The sequence below is a fragment of the Lithobates pipiens genome, unplaced genomic scaffold (genome assembly GCF_037356315.1).
Source record: "Lithobates pipiens isolate NorthernLeopardFrog02 unplaced genomic scaffold, aLitPip1_a1.2 Scaffold_13, whole genome shotgun sequence".
Taxonomy (NCBI): Eukaryota; Metazoa; Chordata; class Amphibia; order Anura; family Ranidae; genus Lithobates; species Lithobates pipiens.
In genome coordinates, this window is record NW_027507718.1 from 272174346 (window position 1) to 272202134 (window position 27789).

General features: G+C 43.4%; 1 protein-coding gene across 4 annotated transcripts in view; it reads right to left on the minus strand.

Moving 5' to 3' along the window:
• PPP3CA (protein phosphatase 3 catalytic subunit alpha) overlaps window positions 1-27789 on the minus strand; it is a 364984-nt gene that overhangs the window by 132017 nt on the left and 205178 nt on the right. For all 4 annotated transcript variants that reach the window (XM_077476624.1, XM_077476627.1, XM_077476625.1 and 1 more), the window contains exon 3: window positions 6325-6449. In XM_077476624.1, coding sequence (XP_077332750.1) covers window positions 6325-6449 — 125 coding nt within the window. The remainder of the gene's footprint in view (window positions 1-6324; window positions 6450-27789) is intronic.

The following is a 27789-nucleotide window of genomic DNA, read 5'->3' on the forward strand; positions in this document are numbered from 1 at the left end:
TTCGAAAGTCGGGCTGATAGCATTGACATCAGTGGAGAGCAGACTTCAGACCGCTCTCCGTTGAAAACAGGTCACAGGAGTGCAAAATGAATTACACTCCTGTGATGCTTAGGAGAAGCCCAGCCTAAAAAGCTCAGACTGAACTTCTTTAACCACAGAACCTGTCGAATAGACACCAGAGTCAAATGAGAAATCTGTTGGATAGTGTCCTTTAGGGCATTCAACGCAAAGCACAAGACCAAAGCCTATTCAATTTCCCCCTCAATAGTGTCAGCCTCCACATGTGCAGGCTCCTCCTCACCACACACTTAATGCAAACCATCAGGCTTTGGCAAACTTCAATTGCTGCCACCACAGGTTGCAGAGCAGAGCTTGCCCAGGCAAAAGAAGCCTTCAACAGGGTTTCCAGCCTCTTGTCAGTCAGGTCCTTAAAGCAGTTGTATAGTCCTATTTTTGACTTTAACCTACAGGTAAGCCTGAGCCGCGATACCCTACCCAGAAGACATGCCGAGGGAACATGTCAGCTCCGCCGACGTGGACCGAGTGAGATGTTAGTGCCTCATTCTAAGGTATTTCAGTGCATACTAGCTCATTATGCATTTTCCCTTGCAGGTGTAAAAAAAAAAAAGTCAGCGGGTTTATTCCCGCTTTAAAAACCTGAATATTATCCACCATATTGAGGCAAAAAAGTGCTGCACCCACTGCAGGCATACTCCACTTCTTTAAGGACTTCTCAATTGGATAAAGAAGAGAAAATCTTTTTGGTAGCGCAAAACACCCCATCTGGATTATACACTCAGGATACAACCTACAGTGAATTTTGAGGCAGATGCAGTGACCCCAAGGAAAAATACTTACCTCTGTCTGAAACCTCAGCAGTTAACCTAAAGTTGGAGTGAACCACCTCACAAAGAGATTGCACAAACACCCTCTGAGCTGGAGACACAGATGGTCCTGGAGCTTCCTCTGGCTCAGAGTCCTCAGAGGCAGACTGCACTGCTAGACCTTCCTTAAGTTCTACACCAACCACCTCCTCCTCCTCAGTGTCCCCCCACTCTTCCTCCACCACCACCAGAGGGGTATCTGTTGAAGGGGACCTATCGCTTTTCACCTCCCTGTGCCATGGAAGCAGTCATATCAACAACTTTACCTTCCAGGCCTGCCAATGCTGCAGCCAGGTCATCCTCAGTGACAACCTGAGAATGACTCCCCCCACAGTAACCACAATACCAGACAGATGTAGTAACTCAGACACACCTATCACCCCTGGTCTATCAGGAGTTGCAAACAAAGCGGGACTATGACTAGAGTCCTCTGGACCAGACATAAGCACGGCTGTGCTTTTCCCAGCTATGGACCACTCAACGTGCTTTCTGGAAGACATCCTTCCTAAGCATGATGATTAAACCACAAGCTTTGCCACAAGGCTACCCTCCCAGCATAAGAGAGTGTGATCGTGATCAAACAGTAAATAGGCACCCTTGGGGGATCACCCAGCTGCTAGCATCCTTTTCCCCCATGGTGTACTCACGTGCCCCTTTTTGTAGGATAGGTAGAGATGAAAAAGCCTGCTCTGTGCACTGTATCAATGACTCAAGCTTTCACCACTGCTGGGGCAAACTGGGCTGACAGTTTCCTGGCTTATCGCTTCTGGCAGAAGTGATGCAGAGTGGCCTGGAGGGGGACTTCCTGCCCCCCAGACCGCTCTGAGGTCATATAAAAAAGCCTGTGCCGCTTCTGCCAGAAGCTATCAGCCAGGAAGATCTGGAAGCCTGATCACGCAGAGCGGGAATCTATTGCTGAGAAACATCTTGTATATGAATAGCCGCGCTATCAAAGTCCCGCCTCCTTGACCGGCATTGGACCAGTGTGCTGTTCATTAGAGTGGCCAGTCTAGGAGGTGGGACTTTGTTTGACAGCTCGGCTATTCATATACAAGATGTGTCTCAGCGGGTGATACCCGCTCTACGCGATCCGGCCCACAGATCCTCCAGATTACTCCCTGCAGTACTGATGGCCGATGGCAGGCTGCACAGATGGCCGATGGCAGGCTGCACAGATGGCCGATGGCAGGCTGCACAGATGGCCGATGGCAGGCTGCACAGATGGGCAGTAATAGGCTGCACTGATGGCCAATGATAGGCTGCACTGATGGCCAATGATAGGCTGCACTGATGGCCAATGATAGGCTGCACTGATGGCCAATGATAGGCTGCACTGATGGCCAATGATAGGCTGCACTGATGGCCAATGATAGGCTGCACTGATGGCCAATGATAGGCTGCACTGATGGCCAATGATAGGCTGCACTGATGGCCAATGATAGGCTGCACTGATGGCCACCGATATGCTGCACTGATGGCCACTGATGAGGCACAACTGATAAGCTGCACTGATAAGGCAGCACTGATGGCAACTGATGAGGTGGCAATAATGGGTACTGATGAGGCAGCATTCTTAAGCTGATAGCCACTGATGAAGCACAACTGATATGCTGTTCTGATGGGACTGCACTGATGGCCACTGATGAGGTGGCACTGATAAGCTGCACTAATGGGCACTGATAAGGCTGCACTGATAGACTGCACTGATGGGCATTGAGGCTGCACCGATATGCTTTATGTTAATAATGTTAAAGTAGTTAATATTTAATTTTGTAACTAAATTCTATTAGGAACATTTAACAGTGTAATTTCATGAGATAATTTACGAGGGCGTGTTTAAGGGTGGACTTAGTGGCAGAACAGGGTAGAAGTTGGGTGGGTTAATTGGTGGCAAGTAACTTTTAAGGTCTGGCTAGTGGTTCAGGACTTGAAAATTTGAGCCCAGCTATAGATGTAATTGCACAAGGAACGCCTTGCCACTGCCCCTAGAGGCCAAAGGTGGAAAGTCACCAAAGAAAGCTGTAGACAATTTAGCTCAAATTGGCCCCCACACAGACACTAACCATCTCTCACTGAAGGATCCTCCCAAAAATGTCAAGGGCCCATCAAGGCGAGCTATGTCCTCTTGGACCATCAGGAACTCAGGCCCCTCTTTTATCAGTGTCTACTGTCCTGGACCCGTTACACTCTATCAAAAACACCTTGGTCAAAACTGCAGAGTTCTAGTGTCCGCAGGGTCCAGGGCCAAAAAGCCACATTACAAGCAATCCCTGCTGAACTTGCATTTATAGCCTGCTCTGTGTCCCGTGATGTATGATAAAAAAAATCTTTGCCTTGCTACCTTTTATTTAAACCTGACATTAACATTGCCTTACTGTAGCTGTATCAAGGCATATGCTTATTAACAGTTTAAACAATCGATGTTGTAGCAAAGATGTAAAAGAAAGGGAAGAAAGAGCATGTTTTTTGCAGACCATAGACAAGAACAGATAAAGAAATACTGGTCTGAGGCTTACTCAAAAAAAAGAAATTGCAAGTCAAAATTTGGTCAAAAGTTGTGTCTGTGGACCACAGAGAACTGTAGATAACAGCAAACCAACAGCAGGAAATCTAGTAAAATCAAGATGTTTATCAGTCAAAAAAAATGTCAGCATAGCCAATGAACAGGCAATTTTTGCATATGCCTGATGGAGTCATCTGCTATAGGCCTAAATGAGTGTGTTCTTTTAGCATTGTATCCAATGATGAGGCATTTTTTTTTGCAAATTAGAGCAAAATCTTTCCAATGTATGGTGTTTCTAAATAATTAACAACTACAAAAAAAAAAAGTTATGGTAACTACCCCTTTAAATGGAATGAATCCACCTGTGGTATAAATAACTAACTGACCTGTGGTATAATAACTGACTAATAAATAAAAATATCATATGCAAGTGAAAATAAATATATGAAACAATGTAAATAAAATGAGTTAAATAAAAGTGCGTTGTGATAAAATCCCAACACCATGATTTCTTCAAAAGCATAGTTTTATTTCTTCACCCCTTGTGCCCAAAAATGTGAATGTAGGCTCACCAAAAATGTCTGACCCCTTTTTACAGGTAGGTCAAAAAGTGCTGTTTGCCCTCTAAGGCTTGATTTACACCTATACATTTTTAGTGCTTTTTGCATTTTGCAGATTTGCTCTACAGCCAACCGTGTTATAGGAGAAGTATGTGAATGCAAAAGTAGGTAGTACATGCTACCCTCATACCTGCATTGTATTTCTTCCTTTCCCTAGCCCTTTCGTTTTGGCAGAACAGTCTTTTGAAGTGTCCAGAATCAGCCTCTAAAGGTTCTCTCTCAGTTCAAAAGTTTCCAGGGGGTGGATACAGCTCCACAATCCAGCCCCTCCTTCACTCCCTCCTTCTGCTCCACCCAAGCTGCTATCTAGAATGAGCACGTTCTTCACATGCCTGTTTCCATGGCAGCATGTCCCCAGCTAAAACCCGGAAACAGATAGAGTGTGACAAAAACAGTGAAGTCCTCACCTTTCTCTGGCTGTTATCTGCAAGTTCCCCTCTGCGAGACTCCAACACCTCTCCCCTGGGCTTTGATGTTTCTTCCTTTGTCCTCCAAATCACCCCCCACTTATTTATTCAAAGTTCATTCATGTCAGCGTCTCATCCAGCCGGTGGGGGAGGGGGGAGAATCACTAAAAACTTCTCATGTACAGAAATTAACACAGGTATTCTCTCTACACACAGCACTGTGTTATATCAGAAGAGGACACATGGTGAGGAACATAGTGAACCGAGTCTGTTCTCTGAAGTGCTATGTGCAGAGTACATACCTGTGTACAGTACATAGGAGACTGACAACTCCCCCACATCTAAAGTGACCCCCGTTATGTCCCCAGAGTCTCCTTTATTGTACATACAAATCATCCCTCTGTCACTGATCACAGTGGAGGGGGGCAGGAGGGGGGAGGAGCAGCTACGCTCTGTGAAGTCTCGGCAACAAGCAGAGGGCCAACATCAATCAAGCAAAATGGAAAGTGGGTGGATTCAGACTCCAGAGCCAGACCATTAATGGTATGACGCTGTATGAAAGTCTGTAGACCCTCCCACAGGTATTTAGCTGAATTTTAACAGAATGGGGGCACTTCTGAGAGGGCTGGAAAGATTTTTAAATATCAGCAGCTCACATAGAATAGATGTAAGCAAACAAAAAGGAAACCCATACTTCTCTTTTAAATGGGCTGTAGTGCAAATCTGCAAAATGCACTAAAAATGCATAGTTGTGAATCAAGCCTTAGATTTAGATTTTTTTTTTTTGGCAGTGGGTTTCGTATGGGCATCTAGATTCTCCGATTTGGGTGTAACAAATCCGTCCTGGCTCTCCAAGCCTTCCCTATAAAAGTAATTGTTCCTATCTTGGAGCAGTTGCAGAAACCTGTATGTAGAATTCTGGATAATTCAGCAACCTATTCATTGGTCCCACCAAAACCTGTCTGTTAGTAAAAGACAGTGCTACCTACAGGATGGGGTTTACTAATTATTAGCATTTTATAATCGAGAAATAAGATTTTAATTGGGGTTAAATTTCAGACTTCAGCATAGGTAAGTATAGGCATCATTCCTTTTACAGGGTAGATAGAATAGGATTAGCATGGGGGGGGGGGGGGGGAGTAGATTTAAGCTTAGTTAGGGTTTAACTTGCCTTCCACTTTAAAGTGGAAGTAAACTCCCCTATCGTTTTCAGCCAAGGAAGCTGCCATCTTTGCCTCTGTTTAATCTTCAACTGCTATGGTGCTGCACATGTGATTTGTTACGACACCAGCCATTGGATGGTTTGATAGTTTGGCTGAGAGCACAGCCAAAGTGCAGTTAGCATTCCCGGCATGCCTTTTTTTTTTTTTTTTTAACTGTTTAAATCGATGGGTTTACTTCCACTTTAATTTACCGTTTGTTAAGAATATTTGAATACTTAGCCTGACCACAGGTTCACATTCTAAATGTGGTTCACAGAAGATTTTTTTTTTTACAGAACATCTCCTGTGGACTCGCTCCCTTTTTTTCTTAACATTAAAACACTGTTAATTGGATTTACAATATAAAAGGAGGATGAGAAGGAGAACCAAAGGTGTATTTAATATGAATGTTTTGTGCCTGGATACTTCTGGGCATTACACCTTTAGCCAATTTTTGTGGTTTTCATCTATGCTGGTGGCAGTATACACAACTGATATTGTATAAATACCGCTAATCACTGTGGATAGGAAGTTTATCCTAAAGGTAATCAACACATAATAAACTTCTCTTACTACCCTGCCTTACACATTCCAAAATTAGAAAACAGAAATTGTAAAAAAACAAACAAAAAAACAAAAAACAGCAATGCAATATGAGATAAATGCACTGAAAAGAAATGTAGTTCTGCAAACTATAATTATAATTACTTCAATGCTGAAGTATCCTCTGTCAACGTAGTCTCCCAAGAAGAGGTAACGCGTGTTGGCAGGTGATCCTCCCACTTCAAATAACTTCATCAAGTCAAAAAACTGGCCATGGATATCCCCACACACTGCAAAAGAAGAATAATGGATTATTGTTAAATACATTCAAGAAACTTGCCCTTCTTATTAGCCTACCACCTAGGTAGGGTTGACTGTAAACTGTAGGAAAGAAAAAAAAAACAAAGCCCCCAAGTCCTGAAACAGCTGAATAGTAGAGTGTGCTTAATAGCTCAGCCAATTCTCGGATAACCCAGAGCTTCTCCTCCCAACTTACATGTATATTCCTATTGCTCAACAAGTCAAATCACCACACTTATGGGCCAGTAGGAATGCAGAATGAGGAAGCGTCAGAGCTTTTCCAGTTTCGAATGACCCAGCATTCCAGCTTAGGGGGCAGTAAAAGTTTTAGTCATTAAATTCTGTCAGGGTTTCCCAAGAAATGAAGGCCACATTCATACAAAAGGGGGTGCACATTATACACCACCTGCCGCAGCAACTGTGCAAAAAAGGGGGACTATCCTGGAGAAAGAGGGACACGGGAACTATGCATGCTCAGGCCTACTGTTCTTTTCATATTTAAAGGCTTATTTAAAGAATTGGATGACATAACAAGATTACAAAGCACTTCTGTCATTGATCAACTCTAAAGCATCTTAATCCACATATAAAGATATACATTATATTTTAAAGAGGCTTTAAAGCAAGCTTGTTTAGTCATGATATCTATCACTCAAAGTAGTTAAAACAAAATGATGCTGCGCTTCTCATTGCCATGACTACCTTCACTTTTTAAAATTGCTTACAGATGTTTATTTTTCACTATGGAACAGTGGAAAGCCTCAAGTCTAGGTGCCTTAGGAAATATAAATGTTTTAAAAAAAACTGTTGCTGGTTCTTAAAAACTGCTCAAGGGTCCATGCTTCTGCAGGAGTTTTGCGAGGAGGGGTTTTTGCCTATAGAAGTAACTCAATGTATCCTATGTGTCCATGCACATTAGGACATTAAAGCCCCATACACACTCAGTTTTTCCTTCAGATTTACCAAAACCATATAAATATGAGGTCAAACCTTAGGAGTTTCAATTTGTATACAATCCGGCGGGCCCTTGCACTACGTGGTTTTGGTAAATCTGAAGGAAAAGCTCAGCAGAAAAACTGATAGTGTATATGGGGCATTAGAGGCAAATATTAAGCCCTAAAATGATACAAAAAGGTAACCTAAGGCTGGTCATACACAGAGCAAATGTATTGGTTGCAAGAAAGAAATTAGCTTGATTGCCCCATCAACACAGACCGTGTTAATACAGGAATCAATCCTGCCAGACCATTGTGTTCTCCCGGTGGGGTGAAGCCGCCCCCGGCAGGAGAAGATAGTGATTACTGATAGCAATAATCTCAGGTAAAACCCAGCATGCTGGTTGTACCTAAGTTGATTGATTGATCAACTGTCTTGGTACATTCAGCCTGCCCATACACTGTTTAAATCTTAGCTGGTTCCTACTGAACAGACCGGGATTTGAACCATGTATGGCCTGCCTAACACAGACCACACTGTATTGCAAATGTAAGAGAAAATATCTCATCTTATGGCCCTCTCACATGGGCTGTCCGATAAGGTTCACCTGTCAGGTTTTCAGGCGGACTGATTGGACTCTCCATTCTCCCATATGGAGACGCAGATATCAGTGGCGACATGTCCGCTGATATCCATCACTATCTGATCCAATCCTGTCCACAAAATGAAGACGGATGGTGGTCCTATTTTCCATCCGTCTGGCAGATCAGATTAAAAAATGGACAGGCAGTCCATTTTCACCCAATTTTCCCATAGAGGAGAGTGGGACTGTGACCGTCTCCGCTCTGCATAGTGAGCAGTGATGGACCTGTCATCTGCCTGCTCAGTGGAGTGATCCGCCGCTGAGCCAGCAAATTCAGTCCCACGGAGACGCCCTTGTGAAAGGGGCCTTAATGTAATAATCCTTAATTAGTCCTGGGATTTCCAGATTTCTTTCTGGCAGTACCAGCAGCCTTCTGCTGTGTACACACGATCAGAAATTCGGCCAGCAAAAGACCAATGAGATCTTTTGGTCGGAAAATGCGATTTGTATGTATGCTCCATCAGACTTTTGCTGCACGAATTTCGGCCAGCAAAAAACAGAGCATGTTCTCAATTTTTTGGTAGGATAAAGTTCCTATACGAAAATGCGTTCATATGTACGCTATTCCGACACGCAAAAACTCACGCATGCTCAGATTCAACAACGAGACGGAAGCTATTGGCTACTGGCTATTGAACTTCCTTTTTCTAGTCCCATCGTACATGTTGTACGTCACTGCATTCTTGACGGTCGGAATTTGGTGTGACCATGTGTATGTAAGACAGCTTGAGCTAAATCCCGTCGGCATTCCGTCGAGAAAACCATCAGAGCTTTTTCCGATCATGTGTACACGGCATTAGAAATCATTTGCACACCCTTTGTCTGGTCTTGGGAGATTAACGGCAAATTCTGTTTTTAGCTTGGTGTATGAGCCAAATACAGTAAAGCCAATGTTCTGTATGGCCAGATGAAGCGCTTGTGTGAGATTTCAGATGCTACTGGAAATGCAGGAGGAGAGTAACACAGTAAAACTGAACTTTGTCCAAAGGTGGAGACGACATGGGAAACGTTATGTTGCTTGTGTTTTCTTTTTAAAGTCATGAAATGTTTCCTTGCACTGGTAACTACAGGATAGGCATAAATATCTAGAGGCAGACTTTTTTTTTTTTTTTTTTTTTTTAGGCACAATAGTTGGCTTCTTACCCATGGAAATGTGTTCTATTTACATGTTTGTACAACCCCGATTCCAAGAAAAAAATAAAAACAGAATGCAATCATTTGCACATCTCATAAACCTATATTTGATTCACAATAGAAAACAAAAAAACATACCGTATCAAAATGTGTAAACTGAGAAAATGTACCATTTTAAGAAAAAAAACAAGTTAATTTTGAAGGTTGGTGGCAGCAACATGTCTCAAAAAAATTTATGACAGGGCCATGTTTACTGCAGTGTAGCATCCCCTCCTCTTAACTTTACTCTGTAAACATCTGGGAACTGAGGAGACAAGTTGTTGGAGTTTTGGGAAAGCAATGTCATCCCATTTTTGCCTGGACAAAACCTGTATACTTCTTTCAGCATCGATGGTGCTTTTCCAGGTGTGCAAGCTGCCCATAACATAAGCACCCCCATATCATCAGAGAGTGATATATGCACACTTTTGAACTAAGAGCTGATAACAAACCTGAAGGCCCCTCGCCTCTTTAGTCCAGAGTACATAGCTCCCATGGTTGTGAAAAAAGTAATCAAACCACAGAACAGTTCTCCACTTTGTAACAGACCATTTTAAAGCGGAGGTCCACCCTAAAGTGGACCTTCCGCTCATCGGAACCCTCCCCCCCTCCGGCGCCACAATTGGCACCTTTCGGGGGGGAGGGGGGTGCAGATACCTGTACAGTACAGGTATCTGCACCCACTTCGGGGATAGCTCTCTGCGGAAAGGGGCGTAGATTACGCCCCTTTCCGCAAGTGACCCACTGCCTGCTGGGAAACACACAGATCCCAGAGGCAGCGGGGACCGTCCTTATTGCGCAGCGCGACTCGCACATGCGCAGTAGGGAACCGGGAAATGAAGCCGAAAGGCTCCATTTCCTGATTCCCATACCCAAGATGGCGGCGGCAGCACCCAAGAGACGATCTAGAGATCGGCTTCGGGTGCCGACATCGCGGGCGCGCTGGACAGGTAAGTGTCACCATTTTAAAAGTCAGCAGCTGCAGTATTTGAAGCTGCTGGCTTTTAAAAAAAAAACAAAAAAAAAAAAACGCGGAGTCCCGGCGGACTCCCGCTTTAAACAAGCTTTGGCCCAGAGAAGACGGCAGTGTTTCTGGATCATGTTTGGATATGGCTTCTTTGCATGCTAGAGCTTCAACTTGCATTTTTGGATGGCGCAGCGAATGGTGTTCACAGACAGAGATTTTTGTAAGTTTTTCTAAGTCCACACACTGATGTCGATCACAGAATCATGCCAGAAGATCATGAGCATCCAATACTGTGTTTCGGCATTGTCCTTTGTGCACAGAGATAGCTTCAGATTCCCTGAAACTTTTGATGTTATGTACTGTAGATGAGGTATACAGTATAATTAAAGTCTTTGCAATTTTATGTTGAGGAACATTATTCTGAAATTGTTTAACAATTTTTTAGAAGCTGCTTTTCACAGATTGGTGAGCCCCATCTTTACTTCTAAGATACTCTGGGGTTGGCAAAATCTGGTGCAACTCCGCATAGAAACCAATCAGCTTTCAGATTTTGTTTTAGTCAAAGCTTGATTGGTTACCATGCACAGCTGCATCAGATTTTGCACTCTCCCAACCATGTTACTGACCTGTTGCCAAATAACCTAATTAGTTTTTAAAATGTTCTTCCAGCTCTTCCTTGTTAGTAACATTTACTTTGCCAGCTTTTTGTTGCTCTGTTCCAACTTTTTTGAGATGCGTTACTGCCATCAATTTCAAAATGTCCTTATTTTTTTGTTAAAATGGTGTATTTTCTCAGTTTAAACATTTGATATGTTTTCTATTGTGAATAAATCAGATGTGCAAGTCATTGCATTCTGTTTTTATGTAGATGTTGCACAGTATTCCAACTTTTATCCCAACTATTCTGATTGAAAATGTTTTGGTAAAGTGCAGCCCATAAATGATTGAAATACTCTACTAAAGACACCCTCATCCAACACTACCGTGTTTCCCTGAAAATAAGCCAGCGTCTGACATTCATTTTGACAGTAAAAGACACAGTAGGGCTTATTTTCGGGGTAGGGCTTAACATGTAATGTGCTGTCTTCTCGCCCCCTCTCTCCCCCTGCCTGACAGCAATTCCCAGTGTGAACCGAGTTAAAATGCTTGTAAAATCTTATAATCCACTCTATTACAGTAGAATATAATGTACAATGTATGTGTTTCTGTAATATAAAATTGTGCCAAATACCTTCATTATAGCCCCTCGCTTCTGTGACCTGCCGGAGCTCTCGTCCCCGTAATTATATTACAGAAACACACACATTGTACATTATATTCTACTTTAATAGAGCGGATTATAGGATTTTACAAGCATTTTAAATTTAAGCTTATTTTCAGAGTAAGGCTTATATTCCAGCCCTGCTGGAAAATAACGCTAGGTCTTATTTTCAGGGTAGGTCTTATTTTTGGGAAACACAGTAGATATACAAATTCAGCTGGTTTAAATCCAAAGAATACAATTTAAGGCTGGGTTCATACTGCAGCATAGAGCGGCTCACAGCTTGGGTCAGATGCGTCCTTGTTCCCTGCATCCAATTCGTAAGTGTGAACTCAGTCTAAAGCAAGGGGGCGGGGTGAGACTGTATGATGACCACACATCAAAAAAGTTTTTTTGCACTTTTAATCACCATTAGAACCCTGAAAACTAGGGGAATCCATTGACAGTTTTGGGGTTTTTTGTTTTTTGCTGTCCATTAAGGAGATTCAACCTCTCCATTTTTCCTGTTTACCATTATCATTGAAAGTTAATGAAAATCCCAAATTTTGTGTCGTCCCCAGAAAAGTAGATTTTTTTTTAATTGAAAAGGAGGGATGGAAACGAGAGAGAAAGAGGAAAAAAAAAAGGAGACGAGTGAGGGAGAGAGTGGGAGAAGAAAAAAGGGGGGGCAAACAGGGGTTGGGGGTCACCCCCAGGGAGTCATGATCGATAGCACTGAACAGGAGGTGGGGATCCTAGCGTGTATTGGTGGAGCTCGTCAGAGAAGCGAAAGAGATCCCAGTAGAACTATCTGGACTTATGTTCCTCGGACTTATCTCGCAAGGCGGAGGTCAGATCTTCCATTTGCTCAATGTCCTTCACTCTTGCGACCATTGGGCCACCGTTGGTGAGTGGGGAGTACAGACGGGGCAAACTTGCACTTTTAACAGACGCATCAGCATGAGTACATCAATTTACACAATGAATGTTTGATTATTAAGATTGATTATTAGAGCACTAGTCTCTTTTATATAGTATTTATGAATGGTTTATTTTATCAATTGTAAGCACGGTAAATAATGGCAAGAGTAAGAGAGTTTCATCTTTTAAAGAAATAGTTTTGCGTTTAAGGATATCTATTTATTTTCTATCAGGAAACGGTCTTCAGGCTATGCATACCTCCAGCCTAATGTCAGTATGGGGGAATTTGTCTAGATCAAGACATGCCCTTATCATTAGTGCTGCCCTGCTGATAAGCCTATCCTGCATTCTTTAACCTGCTGTACCCAGCTGACATTTTGCACCTGTGCCCGTAGATATCAAGCTATTACATATGCCATCACAAAAAATAAAATAAAAAACTGAAAAAGAATGAGATTAGTTGCAAGGTAAAGAAGCAAAGAAAAGGGGCACAAATGATGCAAGAAAGCAATGGCAAAAGAATGACTTTTTTTTAACCAATTTTCTCAAAGAGCTGCATTAAACATATGAGATCACCAGGAAAGAAAGGTAGCTGAAAGAAGCTTTCAGTGTTCTGACAACAGCTACCCCAAGTGACTCCTGAAAACAATTAGTGCATGTAGACAAAAATCCAAACGCACCGCAATAAACTGCCTTATGTGATTTAAAAGCCTTTATAAGGCCACAGGGAATAATAGGGAGCTACAGCAGCAGAAATGTGTTCATTTACCATGCTTTCAACATAGTGATCTCATGTTTAATACACAAGCACAGCTGAATACTAGTGAGAACGGTCGTGGCACGACTTTGCTGACATACATGGCCTTAGTTTGACTAAGCAGAAAATGTAAAAATGGAGTTAAAATGGCGATGGACCTATATCAGCATATGAAGGACCTTTAGCCTAGGTTCACATTGCAGCGATTTGGCATGCGAGTTGACATATCACATCACATGCCAAACAAGCGGGTATTGCCAGTGATGTATCAAATAGTGTCCCCCATCGGATAGTGTCCGAGGACAAGGAGAAGCCGAACATCTCTGAAGATAAACGGCGCCTGCGCAGTGAGTCCAGGTTCAAGCCCCACCATCCAAGTGGACATAGAGTTAGAATAAAAAATAGCCGAGCGAAGCAAGGCCGTGCCCGAAGTGAGCCCACGAGGGGCCCTGTCACTATGTGCAACCGTATGTGCACTTGGCTGGTGGAGCTTCAACCTGGACTCAGTGCGCAGGCGCTGTTCTTCTTCAGAGACTTTCGGAGTCAGCTTCAACTCCATACTGCGCAAGCAAGCGGACACTATTCGAAGGCCGGACACTTTTCGACAGAACGCCGGCAATTGCACCATCCGAACCGGCGCAACGCCAACTTTGTGGCGCCGCATACACTTTGTGGCGCCGCACCAATTCCCAAACGTAGTTTCTGCACTACTTTTGGCGACTTCGGGGTGCGATTTGTATAGACATCTGTGCAGCAACCCGCACAGATGTCTCTAAAATCGCCCCCAAAGTCAGGGCTGACATGCGGGTTTGAAATCCTGCTTCAATCCAGCTGTCAGTGTGAACCTGGGCTAAGGGCCCATGTACACTGCAGCTCAAAAAAATAAAAAGCTGCTTTTGAGCTTTTATTTCTCTGTCTAAAAGCTTGAAAAGCTTGTGCTTTTCTGTGCACTTTTGCGCATTTTATTTAGCTTCTTTGAGCATAAGCGTTTTTGTTTTTTTCCCCACAAACCCTTTGCTTAGCTCATTTTTCCTGCATTTGTGAATTTCCATGCTTTATTTAGCTTTTTCACACTTTTTTGCAAATTTTTGGTCACTTGGGCATCTTTTCTGCTCAAACACTCCTGTCAAAAATGCAAGTTTGGTAGTTGGGGGGGGGGGGGGGGGGGGAGGGGGCGCGATGGGGTTTGCCTGTAAGAGCATATGCCTGTAAAGCCCTGAAAAAGCCATAGTGTGCATGAACACATTGGCCAACAGGAGCAGAGGGGGACCAAAATAGCACAGAGGGTTTCACAGAGGGGGACTGGAGTAGCATGAAGGAGGACATGGAGGGGGACGGGAGGAGGATATAGGGGACAGTCAGGGGGTGATCGGTGCCGCAGTGGGGTGGGGGGGTTGCAAGCACTGATCTCCCTGCATAGATTTAAAAAAAGCAGATGAGGGGGCTGCAAGCTGCTTTATTAAAATCTATACAGGGACATCAGTGCTTATAACAGCTCACACCACCGTGCAAATCACCCCTGACTGCCCAGGTATCGGTTTAGGCATCGGAGCATTTGCACGAGTACAATTACTCGTGCAAATGCTCGATATCGGCACCGATACTAGTATCGGTGCAACCCTAGGTTGTAAATACTACACGAATCATTTGCCCTTACTCATGATGGCCACGGTAAAAAATGCTGGGGGGGGGGGGGGGTGATTTCTCAACAAAATAAAGAGACAGACTTGGATGGATGGGGGAGTTTGCCATGAATATTAAAAATGAATTAAATAGGGTTTTTGGTGCAGTGAAGATCATCCTTACGTACGCACTCCTGACGTTGCTGAGAAAGGGGACTTGGCACCTCTGAAATGTTTTGTTACTTCTTGTAAAACCACCTGCTACAGTAAAATGAGAAACATTCTTCTCTGACTTCCCTTTTTTATTTAGAATTTTAATGTTTGTTTGTGAAGCTGCCTGAGGAGATATTCATACCGGCAATTTTTACAGTGCTGAAGTGAAGGAAGCCTCTAGCCTGTCAATGTACAAAGTCCTGGGCTCAACTCAGCAACAGATGGTAGAGACATGACTGGAACTTCTAATTATGTCTATACTAGCAAAGCTGATGCAAGCTTTTATGGTAGATTTGTAAAGGATTTTTACTGGATTCTGTGTTTTTTTTTTTTTGCACATGAAAAACCTACATGTAATTCTTACACCAAGAGAAACACATACGTACCCTAGGCGTGTTTTAACACATACTGTGTTGGCCTACGAATATAAACCGCTTGACAACTGGGCACTTAAACCCCCCTCGTGACCAGACCAATTTTCAGCTTTCGGTGCTCTCACAATTTGAATGACAATTACTCAGTCATGCAACACTGTACCCAAATGAATTTTTTGTCCTTTTTTTCATACAAATAGAGCTTTCTTTTGGTGGTATTTAATCACCTCTTGTTTTTTTTTATTTTTTTGCGCTATAAATGAAAAAAGACCGTTTCTGTGATAAAATTTAGCAAATTATTAATTTTTCTTCATACATTTTGGCCACAAGATATACTGCAATTTATATCACAATTTATATCTTTTGTAAAAATAACCCAAATTAGTGGATATTATTTGGTCTTTATGAACGTTAGAGAAACTACAAGCTGCGGTGCAAATCATAGAAAATTGATCACATTTCTCATTTCTTGCGACCCAAACAACCAGGAAAGTATAATTATCCCCCAAATTACCCCTTTTTTGAAAGTAGACATTCCAAGGTATTTAGTAAGAGGCATGGCGAGGTTTTTGATGTTATTTTTTCTCACAATTCTTTGCAAAATTAAGATTTTATTTTATTTTTTCCACAAAATTGTCATTGTAATTATTAATTGTAATTGTAATTAATTGTAATTAATTTCTATCACATGGCATTTCTATCACATGGTATGTGTATACTACAAATAACGCCCCGAAATACATTCGGCTACTCCTCCCGAGTATTATGATACCACGTGTGGGACTTTTTGACAGCCTAGCCACATAGAGAGGCCCAACATGCAGGGAGCACCATCAGGTGTTCTAGGAACAAAAATTACACAGTGGCACCGATGACACTGGTATGTGGCACTGATGGAACGTGACACGGATAACAGATGGCATGCGACACTGATAACAGATGGCACCAATACGTGGCACTGATGACAAATGGCACCAATACGTGGCACTGATGACAAATGGCACCAATGCGTGGCACTGATGACAGATGGCACCAATGCGTGGCACTGATGACAGATGGCACCAATGCGTGGCACTGATGACAGATGGCACCAATGCGTGGCACTGATGACAGATGGCACCAATGCGTGGCACTGATGACAGATGGCACCAATGCGTGGCACTGATGACAGATGGCACCAATGCGTGGCACTGATGACAGATGGCACCAATGCGTGGCACTGATGACAGATGGCACCAATGCGTGGCACTGATGACAGATGGCACCAATGCGTGGCACTGATGACAGATGGAACGGACAGGTGGAACGGACAGGTGGCACTGGGGACAGGTGGAACGGACAGGTGGCACTGGGGACAGGTGGCACTGTGGGCACTTTATTGTCATCTTTCTTTTTCTGACACACACGCCACAGCCGTTCGCTTTCCCTCCTCACACGTTGTCTCTGTGTGAGGAGAGAGAGCCGGCAATGAGAAATGATCTCATATGTTTACATATGAGATCATCTCTCATTGGAGACTCAGATCAAATGCTAAATGGCTCCTGTGATTGGCCATTTAGCAGGGTCTGTGATTGGCTGTGTCCAAGGGACATGGCCAACACAGAATTTCCCAAATGCTCGCCTGTGGCGGTGCGCAGAGGGTAAATAAACAGAAGGACGTCCAAGGACACCCTCCCGGCAATTGGCATCCACACTGTCTTTCGGATATAGCACGGACACCTAGTGGTTAAAAGAGAAGCTCAGGATTTTAAAGAAATAAACATTTATACTCATCTTTGTGGTCTGATGCTGCATCTGTTCTCTACATCCTCTAAGACTGATAATGGAGGAACCAGAGGCCGCTGACCGCTCAATTCTCGATCTTCAGTGAACAGGGTTGACTGTCATTCACTGGCTCTCTGCTCTGCCCCTCCAACGCTCACTGTGGAATGCTGGGCTGTGGAGGGGTTAAGAACATATGGCTCAGGCCCTCAGCGGCTGGTCCAGGCATCTGTGTGGATCCCAACATTAAAGCGGCTGTAATCCTTACAAAAAAAATGATCCTGTTCCTTTAAAGCAGGTTACACAGCATAGTGCCTGTGCTGTCTAATTTGTCCCTTTTATGCAGTACAAAACCTGGTTGATCCGCCCTGTTCCTGCTGCTGATCCATGATACAATGGTCAGTTTACATGCCTCAATCATCCCACTCTGTTGGGAGTCTCTCCTTTCGCACCCCTCTTCCTGCCTGTCAGGAGCAATCTCCAAAACCGCCTCACCCCTCCCCTCCCGCCGCTATTACGTGTGACAGTAAAGTCAGTAAATAGCATTACTGTCAGCCCCTCTGTTATAACAAGGTATAAAGCACAATGTCAATGCGTTTTAAAAATGCAGCTAAATACTTTATTTCAGCGCACCGCTGTGTGGTCACTTAACCTCCTGCCGCTATCCTCCCCTGATCTAAGGACTACAGTGGGAGGGGCTGAGTGGACAGCACAGTGGTCACATCACCTCCTGACTGACATCAGAGTCGAATCTCAGCTCCTTCCGCTGTAGTCCTTAGATAAGGGGAGATCGGCGGGACCCCACATTGGTGCTTTAAAATATTTAGCAGCATCATAAAAAATAAAAAAAATAAAAAAAACACAACATTGACACTCTCTATAATACCCTATTATAACAGAGCATTGACAGTAACGCTATTCATGGACTTTACAACAAACTTAAAGTCAGGATCGTTTCAGAGCCTGGACTAGCTGAGTGTTGTCAGCAGACTGTAGCCCGCTGTTGGGCAAAAACGGGTCACAGGAATGCAGAACGAAGTGCACTTCTGTGATCCACAGAAGAAGTAGGCCCAAAAGAGCTTTGTCCCTACTTCTCCTTTAGGCTGGATTCACACCTATGCATTTTTAGAGCTTTTTGCATTTTGCAGATTTGCACTACAGAACGTGTTCCATAGGAAACCATGTTAAATCTACTGTCGTGCAAATCTGCAAAAAGCAAAAAGTACTAAAACTGCACAGGTGTGAATACAGCCTTAAAAGGCAGTACTGCCTGTAAGCATTTCTACATTTTTTTTAAACATTTTCTTGTTCAGCAGGATATGGCTCCTTGATTACCAGCATTTAAATGACGCATTTTGGATAATGTTGTCCAAGGTCAGCTAGCAATACGAATAGAGAAAATAGAACTTAAACAGGTAATCTGCTTTCCAGGATTGCAGAGGTCGTCAGGCCACAGTCCTTCCACCTGCCGCTTTATTGTACTTCAAAACAAGAAAAAGGCTCCTGCACTCACCAAAAACATAATATGATAAACAGTTCATCTGCAATGATTACCCACAGCTTTCATTACCTGTCCAATAGAAGCCCTTGTATTAGCCTGCAATATTCATAATCTATCCTCAGTGGGAATCTTATGTTTAATAAAACAATTATGCATTAAAGAGGAAGTAAATCCTGATGGATTTACTTCCTCTTTCATTCCCTGCAAAGGTAAAGCATAATGGACTACTATGCATCGCATAGTAGTCCATTATGTGTCACTTACCTGACACAGGAGCCAGCGAAATCACCGCTGTCCCCTGTAGTTCGAAGCGTCCATCTTCTTGGTGGGTCTCCGTGGGTCTCGCTGCTCCGGCGCTGTGATTCGCCGGAGCAGCGATGGCGTCACTGCCACACATGCGCACGCGCCGTAGACAGCGGTGGCTGTCTTCAGATAAATATCTCCTAAACCGTATAGGTTTAGGAGATATTTCTTGGACCTACAGGTAAGCCTTAATCTAGGCTTACCTGTAGGTCAAAGTGGTTTGGAAGGGTTTACAACCACTTTAAGTGAACTAGTGCTTTTATGAAACATGTAATATGGGTAATAATTTTGGATATATTCGTAAGCAGAATTTCAGTCGTATTTTTGTTTATTAAAAGTCAGCAGCTACAAAAAGTGTTGCTGCCATCCTGCTGCGACAGCTTGCAGCTTCACATTCGGGTGCCCACTGCTGATGCACGAGCGGCACTGCGCTGTGACTGGTCCCGAAGTCTTCTAGGACCGGTTATGTGTCCCAGAAGACATTACGAGGGAGAACATCCTCTTCCAATTGCCTAAGGCTTTTGGGTGGTGGGGGCAGGTACCGGAGCTGGGGAGGAGGCCTTAAAGTGGCAGTACCACTTTTGGGTGGCGTGTTAATCTTTGGGTGGGCATATTGTTTATCTTACGGTACTTGCTTTGGCTTACTTGATACTTGGGTGAATCTGTTTGATTGCAGCAGCTGACAATCTTTAACAAAGTGACTGTTTTTTACTCTGCGCTCTGCATTTTTTTCTGCATAGTTAATCTTGTTAAAAATAGAAACATATTATATTTTCATTAAAGTACAATGTGCCAGTCTATTAAAGTGATGTTAACCACTTGCTGACCAGGGCATTCCTGGAACTTTTTGATGACAAGTTTAAGTTAGTATTTTTTTTTTGCTCAAAAATTACTTTGAACCCCCAAACATTATAGATTTTCTTTTAGCAGAGACCCTAGACAATAAAATGGCTATCATTGCAATATTTTATGCCACACTTTACTTGTGCAGCGGTCTTTCAAACGCATTTTTTTGTGGGGAAAAATAAATAAACTTTAATGGATAAAAAAAAAAAAAAAAAAAAAAAAAACACAATAGTTACACCAATTGTGTATAATGTGAAAGATGATGTTACGCTGATTAAATAGAGATCTAACAGGTCATGTTTAAATTTGCACACGCTCATGGAATGGCCACAAACTACAGTACTTAAAAATCTTCATAGGTGAAGCTTTACAACATTTTTTTACAGGGTACCCATTTAGTTACAGAGGAGGCCTCGGGCTGTGATTGACAGCAGCGGGAGCCAATGGCTCTCTCAGCCAATAAGGAGGAAGAGTACCTGAAGAGCCGAGGCATCGTGCACATTGCTGGATCACGGTGGGACTTAAGTATTTGGGGGCTGGGGGAGCTGCTGCACACAGGTTTTTTACCCTTGTTCAATAAGTGCATGAAGGTAAAAAACCTTTAGGCTGGGTTCCCACTTATGCCAATTGGATGAGGGTTCCCCCGCAACCAATTTGCATAACAGGAGTGTGACCGGCTCTTAATGAAGCTGGTTCATACAGCCCGGGGGCAGCCGCGGTGCACACAGGAAAAGGGTCCTGTGTGTCTTTGGCTCCGTTTCAGGTCCAAATTCAGGCAAAAATTCAGACCGGATTCGCCCCTGAAATGGGGAACAGGGATGCACCGGAGCCCATGCTGCGAGCTACAGCCACAGATAGTGTGAACCCGGCCTTAGACTTTACAAACACTTTGAACAAGTGTTAGAAAAACCTTGCCATTTTGAGAAAATATTACACACACTAACATTGTGTCAGTATTTTATAGACTTTTAAAAATGTACTGCCACCTGAACCCTTATGGTTAAGTGGCTAAAATGTATTTGATTTGGAATATGTTCTCATAACTAGCCACTCAGTGTCTGCCACCCCTCCCTGCCAATTAACTCCACTGGCTTTCGTTTGCCCAAAATTTAAAAACACTAAAAACAAAATGTATGTTTCACTCAGCCCACCAGAGCTTACTCATGGGGATGGCCTTCATCCCCATGAGTACGCTCTGGTGGCTGGAGTGAAACATGTTGGGGGTGTGGCCTGGTAGAGGTCTAGGCTGAGACTACAATTCACTATCATACAGCAGGTCTTGACTTGATGTGCAGCTCCCAGGACACCTTTCACTCTCTACCATTGCCTGGTGCATAGAAGAGCTCCCTTCTCGGTCAGCACTCTCAGCACTGGGCTCGGGACTTCATTCCAATACAGCCCGAGACACTCACACAAATATCCTTGGTTTGCAGTATATTGGTCCTAATGCTGCTGCTGTCCAGTTTTACTATCAATACAAACTAAGTGGTTCCATTTACAACAAATCGAAACATTTAGTGCTGATCTGACAAAACAAAATACAATTTCTAATGATCATGAAGAGATGTTTATTAGGTGCCGAAGACAAATGTGTCTAATGGAAAATGCATATTGTTCTTTAATGGGAAAGGCTTCTGCATCTGAATACCATCATCGTTAGGAGACGATAATGACATTTTAAAACGCTTTGAGAACTGTGATGGACTAAGTTCACTGTAATACTTGCAGACTCATCATAAAAAGCATTTTGCAAAGTAAATGTTAGCTTTTTCAGGCCAATTAAAAGATACACAATCTGAGCTCACATTGAACCGCTTTGCAGACAACACAACTGACACTTGGGGATTTGAGGGAGACTAGCAGCATGTAGCTGCAAAACATTCATTTCAATGCAGGATTTAGTGGAATCTTTGAATAAGGTAGCAAAAGGAGAAAATGTGATATGTCAAGTGTTGTCTCTGGTAGCAACGAGAGCCACTGCAGGTTCCCGCATCGCACCCGACTCGCACAACAGTTGACACTGCCATATGCGAACTGCCGGGAGTATCAATACATTGTTAATGACGCACCCATTTCAGCTCACACTGCGAACTGGCGACTTGGACATGAATAGGATTGCATGGGTATGAACACTTATGCGATCCGAGTCTGGTGTAGACCAAATAGGGTCCTGTGCGAGCTTGGTTTGAATGCAATGCGATATCAGCCATACTATCTGTATGCCTGAAATAGCATTGCACAGACATCGGATGTGATTTGCAGTGCAGTGCGAATCATATCCGATCTCGCAGAGAGCAGAGGTGTGAACCGGCACTAAACAATTTTATAGTTACCAGGAACTTTTTTGTACATTTCCTTTTTTGTAATGTAAGAAGTTTCATAAATTTTAGTCATAAATTTATGAAACAATGCTTATAAACTCATCTGTGCATTTATATCTGAACAGCAGGTGGCACTGTTGACTCCTTTTCAAATTTTTTAGTTTCTATTTACCTCCTTGCAAAAAAACATGATTGTACCCCTCATTTGCTCTTAAGTGTACTTAACAAATGAATGATTTATACAGCTGTATTCCCATATAGCTGTGTCCAAGGTTTAATCCATGTGTGTTAAAAAGAACAATTATTGATGTGTTTTCTCAAGAAATCCTAATTTCACACACGCAAACACTCCTTTATGTATAAATATACATTCTGTGAAGGAGGGACACCCTCTCATTGTAAAAATGGAGGAGAAAATAACAGAGAATTCACTTTAAGGGTTAATGCGAGGTTGAAACCATCGTTGGAGTGGAGAAAGCTGTGTTTTTGGTTTTCTTCAGATTCAGTAGTTCAGAATGGAACCTTCAATCTTGTCTGAATTTTACCAGGTGCCTGCAGCCTGAGTACACAGGCATGCAGTTTTGTAATATACTCAAACCTGAGGATAGCTCAGTGCTCTTCAGTTTGGAGACAGAAAATCTCTCGCATGGGGTGAGAGGAGCCCCAGCCAGGAGTCAATAAACAGAAGGTCTCACCCAGGGGGTAAGAGGAGTCCCAGCCAGGAGTCAAGAGACAGGAGGAGGTCTCACCCAGAGGGTCAGAAGAGCCCCAGCCAGTATACAGGAGGTCTCATTCTAGAAGTCAGGTCGGCTCCTATCAGGGATGTTAAGAGAGCCCCTATCCAGAGGCCAGGACTGGGCCAGGCAGCAGTGTGCTGAGACTAAGGCTAAGAAAGCCAAGTGAATCAGTAGAGATGGACAACATAGCCAGAGGGACTGGTAAGAAAAGCAAAGGTGTTGCCAACAAGGGAGGCAGGTGACTATTGTAATTTGACTGTTCATATTGATGTGGAAGAACCCCTGCGTGAGCAACTGATGCCCATGTTAACTTTCCAGTTTATTTAATAAAAAGTGGGCTACCATACCCTAAAATACAGTTTGAACTCATAAAAAAAAAGCACCCGCAACATGGAGTATAATCTCCCCACAATACACACAATATTAAAGTTTTCCTGTAAAATGGATAACCAGTAATTGCACAAAAAATTACTAACAAATTGCATTGTATCTTTGGGTCCGAACCAACATTTTGTCCGTGCCCGTCCATCCACCTCTAACTTGCATTCAAGAGAACAGTGAAAGTTCACAAACACTTTAAATAAATCAGCCTGGTAATCCTAAACCGTGAAACACAAGCTAACTTACAACTGCTGAGAAAAGTTATAATAAAGCGTATTAAGAAGAGAATTGCTAGGGTGCAGTGCAGGGCAGCTCTTTCTATAAGAATGATGTGAGATTTGTGTCTCAGGTTGTGGTGTGTTTTTCCACTTGTTCCAATCAACTGTAGAGACACTAGTTTTCAGCTTACCTTAGGAAAGCTAAAGCGTCCTGACAGCATGACTCTCATACAAGTGTTCGGGGTATGGATGACTTGCCCAACTGTTTAAACAGCATGTTGTACAGTAACAGTATAAGCCATCGTTGTCAGATGTAACCAATTTCTATAGTCAGAACTCACTGGAAATATGCAAGTGATAATGCTTTTATTACATTTCAAGTTAAAGTGGTTGTAAACCCTTACAACCAACTTTGACCTACAGGTAAGCCTAGATTAAGGCTTACCTGTAGGTCCAAGAAATATCTCCTAAACCTACACGGTTTAGGAGATATTTGTCGAAAGACAGGCACCGATGTCTACGGTGCATGTGCCGTAGACAGCGGCGTGCAGGCGCACTGAGCGCGCTGCTGTCAACAGCGATATGCCGTGAGTGTCGGCTCCCGTGCGCATGCGCGGGTGTGATGTCATCGCGGCTTCGCCGAATGACAGTGGCGGAGCAGCGAGACCCACGAGAAGATGGATGCTCCGGACTACAGGGGACAGCGGCGACTTCGCTGGCTCCTGTGTCAGGTAAGTGACACATAATGGACTACATGTGATGCATAGTAGTCCATTATGCTTTACCTTTGCAGGGAATCAAAGAGGAAGTAAACTCATCAGGGTTTACTTCCTCTTTAATCTTTCTATTCCGCATGCATATTAATATAGTAGTACCTTCAAAATCCACTGCAGCAGTCTAAAGTTTAGTTCACATCTCTGCAAAACGAGCATCTATCCCAGATAGCAAGCAATTGAGCTGCAAGTTTAAAAATGACTTGCTAAGATATTGCTAGATTTGCCAGGCTTCACAGGTTTGTTGCAAAATTGCATCCACATTACAGGACTCCAGATCAACTTTCTTTACAAACAATCTACAAGTCTGCTGCAAGTTCTGGTTCAGTTATGTTGTGCAATAGTTATCCCAAGGCAGGGGACAGGTCACTGTGACTTGCAGAGCTCTTGCTGTAGACTCACCACTGCAACTTTGCTCTTGCTAGAGACTCGCCATGAAAATTTGACAGCCACATAGATAACAGCGGGGTTGTCTGTGTCCACCATTGCGGAGCAGACACAGACCTGTCATCTGCCTGCTTAGTGCAGGGGACCCCTGCTGAGCAGGCAGATGCCAACTACAGAGAACACCTGTGTGGAACCAGCTTTAGGGTCTGCTTCAAACTTGCAGCTGCTATCCAAGAGCTTGAAGTGAACTCTAGAACCTGAAAGCCTGCAGAAAAAGGGAAGCACCATATTAGTGCAGCAGATCAACTAACACGTTAAAACCAACAACTGCTGTCGCTCCGGTCCCAGGTTCCCACTATGTACCAAGCAGCCACAGGTTGTTACTTCGTGTGGATACATTAGCAGCCAGAGCCGACAAACCCAAGCCAGGAAGCGGAAGAATAAGGCAATCCAGCTTGGAGTGCACCGCCGCTGCAGGGGCAGAAGTGACGTCAAGTCCAGGGGCACAGAGCAGTGTATGAGTGTGGCTCAGATTTGTCTGCACATGTGCCATAAGAAAACCACCCTCATACACTGCTCTGTGCCCCAGGATTGGCGTCTCTTCCTCCCCTGCACCTGTGATGTGCTCCAAGCTGGATTGCATTACTCTTCAGCTTCCTGGCTTTGGTCTGTCGGCTTTGGCTTCTACAGTATTCACACAGAGGCACAATGGTGGCTGCCTGGTACACAGTGGGAACTGGAACAGAGAAGACACATCGGTATTTAACAGTTTTTGATAAGGAAGTTGCTGTTTTTAACATGTGAGTTGCCAATTTATGAGCTTACTAAAAATTGTTTGTCTGCTGCACATAGATGGAGCTTCCGTCTTTCTAATTGCACAACCAGGAAGACTTGGAATTTTTGTTTTTGAATGTTAGTGACTATATAATAGAACAATTTCTTTTTAAAGGACAACACAGGTTCAAATTTGCAATCAAACATACCAGAAAAAGCCGTCACTTCAAGGTTTCCAATAGCAGATCCCACAAGTGCAAAATTAGCTTAGGAGACAATGGATTTAGATGAAAAAAATAAAAATAAAATAAATAGATTTTGATGTTTATGAAACTGCTGCAGAAAACTGGAAGTAACTTGCACTGGACTGGAGAGAACATAAAGATCTTGCCAAAAAATGTGTTTACGGCTTGCCATATTGACACACATCGTTATTAGCGGATGACTATCCCTAACAGATAATTTAGATGAGTCATGTCTACAGCATGCTGTTAACAAAGGCATGCCATTTACGCTACCTATTTCGGAGACAAGACTAAATCAATTTATTTGATGTGTTTTCTCCTGTAACTTTGTCCCTGGGTTACTCTTTGTTAAAAATACATTATTCCAGGAAGCCGCGTCTTATTTTGCATCCCATTAAGTGGGAAAGGATGGTTGAATTTTCCGAAGAGGCTTTTCAGAGTCAAATGAGGACATTAAACACAGTTCAGACAAAGTGCGGGCTGGCCTAGATGTGAAAATCCTCCAGTTAGATTGCATTACATTGTGACAAGACTGTCATAGCAGAATAAGCCATGCTGATTTTACATCACTTCTACTGCATGTCTCAAAACAAGGCTGTACCAAATCCACTAATCCTAAAATGCCATTTTATTCATAGATATTTATAGAAAAGTTAACCAGTTTGTCAGAGAAAACAAAGGTCAACCGAGCAAGAAAAGGTTTAATACGTTAGCCTCTTTTCAGTTATCTCCAACGGTTGTATTGTATAAATTCACTACAAGTCCTATCACTAAGGCCCCTTTCACACTGGGACGGGGCGGGCATCGGCGGTAAAGCGGCGCTATTTTTAGTGATGGAATGAGGCTGCTATCGGGGAGGTGTTAACCCCCGCTAGTGGCCGTATAGCCGCGCTGCCCCATTGAATTCAATAGGTAGGAGCGGTTTAGGAGTGGTCAATACACCACTCCAAAGATGCTGCTAGCAGCATTTTTTCACCGTCCTGCTAGCGCACCACTCCAGCGTGGAACCCTTCAGCTTTCACACTGGAGTGAAAGGGCCGGTTTTTTTACAGGCGCTATTTTTAGCGCTGTAGTACCTGAAAACTGCCTCAGTGTGAAAGAGGCCTAATGCCGCGTACACGCGAGCAAATTGTCCGGCGAACTTAGTCCGGCAAACAATCCGGCAGACTTTCTACCGAACGGACTTGGCCACACACGGACACACAAAGTCCCGCGTTTGCTAGCGCGATGATGTACAGCACGTACGACGGGACTAGAAAAAGGAAGTTCAATAGCCAGTAGCCAATAGCTTCCTTTTCGTACTTGCTTCTGAGCATGCGTCATTCTTAGTCCGCCAGACTAGCATACTGACGAACGTATTGTCCGCTGAAACCCAAGTCCGGCGGAAAGATTGGACTGCAAAAATACTTTCTAAGTCCACCGGACTTTACGCTGGGAAAAGTCCGCTGAAGCCCACACACGATCGAATTGTCCGGTGAAATGCGTTACCGTGAACTAAGTACGCCAGACAATTTGATCGTGTGTACGCGGCATTAGAAGCAATTTTTTACGTGCAAGTCATGTGGTTAGACATATCTGAACTGTATAGGTACTATGGCTATCAGATGTGCACAGGAATGAATATATATTTATATTAGTAATGCAGTGTAAACACAAACTGACTTCACGGCAGAAAAGGTCAGACGGTCTTCCTGACGGAGGTCCGACTGAACGGATTTGACCACACACGAACGGACCCAAGTCTGTTAGTTTTGAACGTGATGACGTATGACGGGACTAGAAAAGGAAGTTCAATAGCCAGTAGCCAATAGCTGCCCTTGCGTCATATTTGGTCCGTCGGTCCAGCATACAGACGATCGGTTTTCCCGATAGAAATTGATTCCTTCGGACAGATTTGAAACATGTTCTATTTCTAGGTCTGTCAGAATTTTTGAAGAAAAAAGTCCACTGAAGCCCACACACGATCGTAATATCTGTCAGAATGATTCTGTCTGACCTTTTCTGCCAGAAAGTCCGCTCATGTGCACGCAGCATAAGGGATTGTTTGCATGTTTACCCTCACCATCATCCTATTCCCACAAATAACGCTGAAAATTGGTAGATCACTGCCCGATCTCCTGTAATAGCTTTAAACTGTCTGTTTTATGAAGACATTTGTTTGCTTTTAATGTTTTAGTTCCTGCTAGTTTACATCATCTTTAAAAGCAGAACTTTAATCAGTCTGTATATGCAGTAAA